General features: G+C 44.2%; 1 protein-coding gene across 5 annotated transcripts in view; it reads right to left on the reverse strand.

Moving 5' to 3' along the window:
• LOC147424605 (MLO-like protein 10) overlaps positions 1-6,717 on the reverse strand; it is a 65,599-nt gene extending 58,882 nt beyond the window's left edge. For 2 of the 5 annotated variants that reach the window (XR_015186439.1, XM_086500340.1), the window contains exons 1-5: positions 6,120-6,715; positions 5,583-5,640; positions 5,270-5,457; positions 2,726-2,842; positions 2,585-2,645 (exon numbers count right to left, since the gene is read on the reverse strand). Coding sequence is in view for 3 of the 5 variants with exons in the window: in XM_086500340.1 (XP_086356466.1) it covers positions 2,585-2,645; positions 2,726-2,842; positions 5,270-5,457; positions 5,583-5,640; positions 6,120-6,239 (544 nt within the window). In the remaining 2 variants the exon portion in view is untranslated. Of the gene's footprint in view, positions 1-2,584; positions 2,646-2,725; positions 2,843-5,269; positions 5,458-5,582; positions 5,641-6,119 lie in introns of all 5 variants that reach the window. The other 3 variants (XR_015186438.1, XM_086500339.1, XM_086500338.1) reach the window with 3 other exon arrangements.
• Positions 6,718-7,681: the final 964 nt, after the last annotated feature.

Consider the following 7,681-nt stretch of genomic DNA (forward strand, 5'->3'; position numbering starts at 1 on the left):
CTGAAAACCGCCCCAAGATAAGTATATGTATCTGCATATCCACAGTCTCTCGACCATATGTAAAAAGTGGGGGCCGACCTCCTTACCCACTGCGCCGTGGTGTTAAATACCATTACCTTGGTCTTAGACAATCTAATGTCACGTGCAAATACATGCAATGCATCCAAATGACGTTGCATCCCCTCTGGAAAATCTGAGATCAACACAATATCATCAGCATATATTAGCAACGGAATCCATGTCCCTACAAGCTGAGCACCTCTATCACCCTCGCCTGTACATAATCTGAAAACTCATCTACATATACCCCAAAAAGAGTCGGAGATAGGGGACAACCCTGCTTCACCCCAATGGTGGAGTGAACCATGTCGGACATGCCCTAAGTAGTGCGTACCTGTCCTACCACTGTCCTGTATAAAGCTAAGATCCCCCATATCAGCTCTGTGGGCACCCCCATGTCTTGCAATCTGCGTATGAGTCTAGCTCGTGGCACTGTAGCAAAGGCTTTGCGAAAATCCATAAAGCTGCAATATGTCCTCCTGCCATGGTGTCTACCCTCCTCAATAATGACCCTAAGTGTCAAAATCTGGTCAAGAGTGGAGAAACCTCTCTTGAAACCTGCCTGTCCTGCTACCCGTATGCCCCCTCTCTTTGCCCATCCACGCAGCTCATGCTCAAGAATTGATGCATATAGCCTAGCCAGAGTGTGACCAACCATGATGGTTCGGTAATTCCGAGGAAGCATAGGATCTCCCGACTTGAAGATAGGCACAATAGTGGACATACTTCAAAACCCTCGTACATGGCTCTATTAAACATCATAGCAAGAGGCTCTGCAAGCATATCTCGGGCATGGATAAAGTGCTCTGCTAGCAGACCATCATGATCCTGTGCTCTTCCTGTCTTCTCTTGTCAATGGCTTTCCTTACCCTCTCAGCTGTAAAGAAAGTACATGTTTCTGGGCATGCCTCTGGATGGTCAGGTAAAGGTGGCTGCCCCGATGTTGTATAGAGAGATCTAGTATATTCCCCCCATGTCTCTGTGGAAGTGATGGCTGGCGGTGGAGAGTGATCATTGAAAAGCCTCCATGCCTCACTAGAGTCCTGACTCATAAACAGCTGATACAGATCACGCTCTAATTGAGATAGGTAAGCCCTCTTCTTTCGTCGCACTAGGCGGCGAAAGATAATCCGTGACTATCTATATGTAGTAGTACCCATGAGCACCTCTGTTTGTAATATGATCCTCGTCTCTCTACACTCCTCATCATACCAACTGTTCTGAGGCATGCTTCCAGATCGTCCGCGTGTAGGCTAGCTGTGGGGATATGCCTCTGATGCTGCACCATGTAGTGTCTCTGTCAAAATCGGGTGAGCTCATCTAGTGGTCGTCCTGGCTCCTGACTGCATAGCTGCCTGTATATCTCATCAGTGTACACGTGATCCGTCTCCCTCGTAAAGGTATACCGAGTATGTGTGGAGGCCTCTCCAAATGGAGCTGTGTTGAATTGGAACAATAGAGTGAAAGACAAGAGAGAGAGAGAGAGAGAGGTATGTTGTACGAAGACGCTAGCAACTTGTATGGCTGAGATAGAGGCAGCATCTTAGGATGGTTGGCATGCAGTGACTAGAGGGGAGATTCTTATGGTATCCCATGATGGCTAGTGGTTGGTGGGGTTTCTTTGATCCACGCTATGGAAGCCCAGGGTTGCGTATATATCTCGATTGTGGATTCCCTGGCAGCATGCCATTTCGAGAATAGAGGAGTCATCATGTCTAGACGGGCTCAGTGGCTCGCGATGTGTTTTCATGGCGTGTTGTATGCATACACCCCTAATCATGCACTAGAACAGAGTTCTGCAGTATGATTGCTGATACCTTACCAGAGGTGAAGCAGCAGTGTGGTGGGATTTCAACATGCTTGAGGACCATCTGATGGGATTGGGGGACTGCCAAGCTGGCTAGCAAGGAGCTGGCAACTTAGGAGAGGTTTATTGTCGCTTTGTGGTTGACAGATGTATGGCAGCATGAGGTTTTTGTGCGACAGCAGGGGAGTCTAGAGGTGTAGGGCAATCTCATATTTTTCATAGCTTGTGAATTACAAAAACTTCAAAATGGTACTTGAGTTGTAGGATTTCTGCTTGTTTGCAGCGCCAAAAATATGCATTTTCTTGGTTTTGACCTTCAAATTCATTTTATACTATAGCCTAAACTAAAACAGGATTTTAAGAACTTGCAAAATGGCTTCAAAGTCAAAATTTTCAACTTCATTTTTTATTTAGAAAATGCATATCTTTGGGGCTCTTAACAAAAACAAACCCTGTAAATCCACCTTATATAGATTACAGAAACTTGAAAAAAAAATTAGAAAACCGCTTCAAATTTCAAATTTCAAATTTCAAATTTCAAATTTCAAATTTTCAATCTAGAACTATCATGAATCTCTTAATGATATTCATTTTGATATTTTCCTTTTTGTCAAATCTCAATATTTTCATCTCATTATCTACTACATCATGAGCACAAATATTAGCTGGGAACACAGGATATTCAAATGTCCAGTTCTTGAACTAGTGCTAATATACCATGAGCTCGTAAAGATTCCGCAATATGAGCTCTTTCTTCCCACGCCTTCCATTGGTGAACCTAGTAACCAGCAACGTGTTCTTCAATGCGTGTTCAAGAGACAGTCACAAACAGATATTCAGGGTTAAAGTCGTGCTCACTTTCCACATTCCAAGAGCCATTATCATGATGCTATAGATGACATGCACAATGGCCAAGACAAACAACAGGATATGCAATTGATGTAAGCCTTCTAAATTGATGAAGGGTACTTTACCCTGCAGTGACATAAAACAGTACAATGCTTAGAACCAAATCACCATAATGAAAGGAAGAAAATCAAACCTGTCTTTACAGATATTAACGTTGGCACCAACTAAATACAAATCCAGTGTCTTTCGCTCACATCAAAAACCCCTTGCACATGTCCAATGTGAATGCACTTGTAGCTCTCAAACAGGTTTATTCTTCAAAGTCTGACATGATCCCAAATAGGATTTTACAACAGCCATAACTTCCTCTTCAATAAAGTGCTCAAAACAGTCTTAAATACATTCATGAAAAACCTTTCAGTAATTCACCTATATTGGAGAACCCTTGGATTGCATTGGGTGCGGGCATCCAATGGACATCAGCGTCATAGCTAATGGGATTGCCCGCAAGCACAGCAGGTTTGGCCCAGAATTGTTTAAGGCTTCCAACCTCCCAAACATGGTCTTCACTTAGGGGCTAGCAGCCAGCTAAGGGACCACCTTTCGCTACGAGACAAAGTAGGACAGCCTCACCATTAGACTCCAAGTGGGGCCCACTCAGCAGTGCTCATTGCTGTACATTGGACTGCTCAACAGCAACATGGACTTAAGAGAGCTCTTAGCTACAAGTAGATAGATAAGTACACCAGGCGTTTTGTTCATCAAAAGGGCTAGGTGTCACAAGGATGTGGCAACTGTTAACTATGTCACAAGGACGTGGAAACTGCTAACCTTAGTTGTTAGTTTCTTTCCAATGATTTTTGTTTTATTTTTGAGACCCTCTTTTTGAAGTTGCAAATGGTCGGACATTGTATGGCCAATGTGAACGGTAGTTTCACCCGCAGACGGGAAGTTGGTCGGCACTGGAATTCGTATAGTAAGAGGATGTCTAGGCTTAGTTCAAGATCATGTAGGTCCCCCGTTGCACTTAGCAAGTTGGTGGATACTAAGAGGTGAACTCAATAAAGGCAAAGTGCCAAGGTGGGGGTCACCGAGGGAAAGTACCCTTCAGCTGGGCCACATTGCATTTTTGGATGCGGTCCTAGTGGGGATAGATGGTCAGATGACCAGTGGGAGTCCAACGCAAGTATCCCCTAAAATTTAGGGAACTACTATTTTGGGCCACGAAATCTATTCGCGTCAATACCTCCTGAATGACAAGGGGAACATTTTAGAACTCTACTACAAAGTCAACTGGGCTACCAGTCGGGAGATTTTTAAGCGGCAACCCCGAAAGGAGGAATTGCTTGTAAACATGTCAAGTGGCACATTTTAGTGCACTTTCCTCTTGCAGAAGAAGGAGCACTGAATTTTAAGCTCAGGGAGCTCATTTGCAAGCTCTTGTCACAGGTTAAGAGCTATTGACTGCAAGATTTCCTTCTCATGTACAGTGTGGTGCAAGAAGTCATGTCCTGCACACCTCACACTGCTCTCTCCCCCCCTACGTGCAATAATGTGATGCCCCACAAGAGTGCTCTTCATTTGACTCATGCACAGTTGTGTGGTTATATACGATTTTGTTGAGGCAAGAGCCTCCCTGCGTAGGGACCGGAGTAGCTAACTGATGCTGCATTAGCCATCTTTTTCAGCCGCACACTTCTGTGTTCGTTCCTTTATATATGATCTTTTCTGTGGGTTTCCTCACATCGAGGTATCCCACTTGTAAATTAATCCCAAAGATTTACCCAAAAAAAGGTGTGTACGCGCGCACGTGCACGCGCATGCACACTGTTGTTGCAGAGGTGGACCAGCCCATGTTGGTATAGATCCCATCATCATCTCTTCTCATTTGGTGTAAGCATTGCAGACCCATTTGGAATTTGATATACTTTCACACTTTCTTCCACCTAGGCAACCTCTCACAAGGCCAGGGACCAGATTCGGAGAGGTATTCAATGCCGGATTTGTTTCAGTTACTCACCCAATTTCCAGGAGGCTATCATGATTCATTGTCCTTTGCGAGAGGTGTACAGATTGCCCCTTCAAGACCAATGGTTTTTTCCCTGGCATTTTTCTGTTGTGTCAGTTTTCATGATCGTCAGGTTCAGCGATATCAATTTTGTATGGCCCTCGGGACAGGCTCTGTTTTCTCCAGGTGTCTTTCAGTAATAGAAATCGGCTTTGTTCGTTGCAAGAAAAGAGAAAGAAAAGGGCGGGAAGAGAAGAGAAGAAGACTAGAACATTTAGATGCCATACAAATGATCCCAAGAGATCAAATTGATCTAAGGGTTTGGTATTAAACTCAAGACATCTCATGAGAGAGAGAGAGAGAGAGAGAGATCATGAATCCATGCATGCAGTTCAAATGTCTTTAAACTTGCAAAGTCGATTCAAACAGCTACCAACACACAGCTAATTGATTAATTGCCAGGTTCTGCTGGCATTTGCACTTTTCATCGAAAGAAACTTAGATGAAAATGATAAGCAGCTCAGCGACAGGGGAGAACAATTTACCTCAGCACAAGCTACTCCTTTGTGAAGACCTGTTTGTTCAAACAATGCTTTTGAATTTTTCCCCATGAGTTCCGAGGGCTTCTTACATTGAGGCATGAAGTCAACAAATTTCTTGGGAACACAAATCTTAGCAACACTCCGTTGTCCAACAGTAAGAGCAAGGGAGATGAAACCAACCACCATGAGCTCTGTCGAAAGAGATTAAAAAGAATTTATAATTCAGAAACTAAGCAGTTCCAGAAGCCAAGACACTCCTCCGCTAAAGCAAGACACATGGGGTGAGAAGACTCCAGAATTGCCTGTTCGCACATACCTTCTTTGATCTTTTCAAGAGCAGCAGAAAGGGATGTCTGATTGTGCATTCTCAGAATCTGTCCACACATTATAACAAATTGTTGTGTTCAAATTTTGCAGACTCTTCTCTTCCTAAAAGGAATTGCCACAGTCATCCAATACCCAATTTATCCTCCAAAATTTCTCTTTGCACCCATCTAATGCAGCACATGCTTCTTTAAAACTGGCCAATGTATATGTGCAACATGCTTTAAATGCCAAAAAAAAGCGGTAAGCACTTTCAAATCGATAAAGCTTGAGACCGAAGCTGTGATGCAGGAAATTTCTTCCACCATGCTCTTATTGCACAGCATAAGTATGACTTCTACGTGAGCCCTACACTGCATCATAGAATTCTTCAAATGCTTACACAAAAGGTTGAGCCAGGTGAAGCTGATATAACCCTTGCATTGTGCCATGCCAAAAGAGAGGCTACAAGGCACATGTCGAAAACGATACAGAATCGGAAAAAAAAAAAGAAAAAAAAAAAAAGAGGAAAGCGATCGGAGATTATTACATGTCCGATGAAGAAGATGGCACGCTCCACGGCAAGAGAACAAACGATAAAGACAGCACAGACGGCAGCGATCGCCCATGTGGGGGTGTAAAGCACACTGTCTAAGTCCTCCTCCTCCATAGCTATAGCCTGTCTTGTGTTGGGTAAGGCGAACAAAGCGAGTTATAAGGACCTGTGTGTGTGTGTGTGTGTGTGTGAGAGAGAGAGAGAGAGAGAGAGACAGAGAGAGAGAGAGAGAGAGAGAGAGAGAGAGCTTTGCAGCCCCTGGTCTGAAGGGCTCATACAGGCTTTCAAAACGGAAATGTGCGATCGTTTAAACGGCTACCAACTTCTGCTGCACCAACTGCTCTGCTGACGATGCGAGTTCGCGCTCTACGACGTCGCGCGTGTCTTACAAGGAGTAGACTCAGTAGAGAAATATTGACGGTGTCTAAACGCGGGCAATGGTGCATGTGTACGTGTACTACTACTACTCTCGCCTTCATTGTGAAACTGTGGCAGGCTCACAATCTGAAAAGCGAGGGAGGGACTGATAAAGATGGTGGTGGCGCAGATGTGTGAGCAAGCTACAGCCTATGACAGCAGGACATAGAAGCGCGCCATGAAGTGAGGGAGTTGTTTAACAATTAAAATTTAAGACAAGGGGAATCCGCATCGTGACAAGCACCTTTCAACATGTGCTGTTGCAAGCCTCGTGAGCAGTGAGAAGACTGACTGCTCTAGCCTAAGCTCTTTACAAGAGTTTAGAAACTTCAAAGTTCAAACACCTGAATAATTTGGAACGCCTTTAAGCTACACATTGAGGGTTTTGCAGCTACAGCGTTTTGCACATGAAATTGTAGCTTACAACAAGAGTAGGTCCATGCTCCCTTTTCGCTATTCTTTATACTCAGTGATCTAGAACTCTATGCAACGAAAATTACTTGGAGCCAGAGACGTGTAGAGACTGAGAGGCAAAATGATATCATGAGCGAATCCTCCGCAGAGGAAGAGATTAAGTAAACTTCAAAAACAGATCTTTTTTTCCAATCCTAATTACAGCATTGTTTAATCTAGTTAAAATGGCATTAAGAGTATAAAATTGTATGTTTAACGATGATACTTTCTTTCTCAAAGAAATGACTTCTTCTTGAACCTGACAAGCTTGAAAATCTGCTTTACTTAACTCGTAACTAAATATGTCGTACCCATTTTGAAAAATCTCTTTTGGTGAGAATCTTCCACAGGTGCCTCTTTGGCATAAAAAAGGAAACGGGAAGGGTGCCATAGGCAGCCGGGCCAGGTAGCAACGCAGGTGAACGAGGGAGGACGGGGCAAGGGCTCGCGCAGAGCTCGATAACAACAATGATGCATAGCTAGCAAGTCGATCGACGGGGCTGGGGTATGTGGCACGCACAAGACAAGCAGCGAGCACGACATGTGCTGCACAGTAATTACTATTGCTACAAGGGTGCATGGTGTTGTAGTTGTTGCAAGGCGGCAACCCACACTTTCTGTACAAGGGTGGCCAGCAACAAACTTGCACGAGGAAAGGCGGCAGCCACGAGTAGCAAGGAATAGAG

The sequence above is a fragment of the Adiantum capillus-veneris genome, chromosome 25, assembly GCF_014529385.1.
Source record: "Adiantum capillus-veneris isolate H3 chromosome 25, ASM1452938v2, whole genome shotgun sequence".
NCBI classification, from domain to species: Eukaryota; Viridiplantae; Streptophyta; class Polypodiopsida; order Polypodiales; family Pteridaceae; genus Adiantum; species Adiantum capillus-veneris.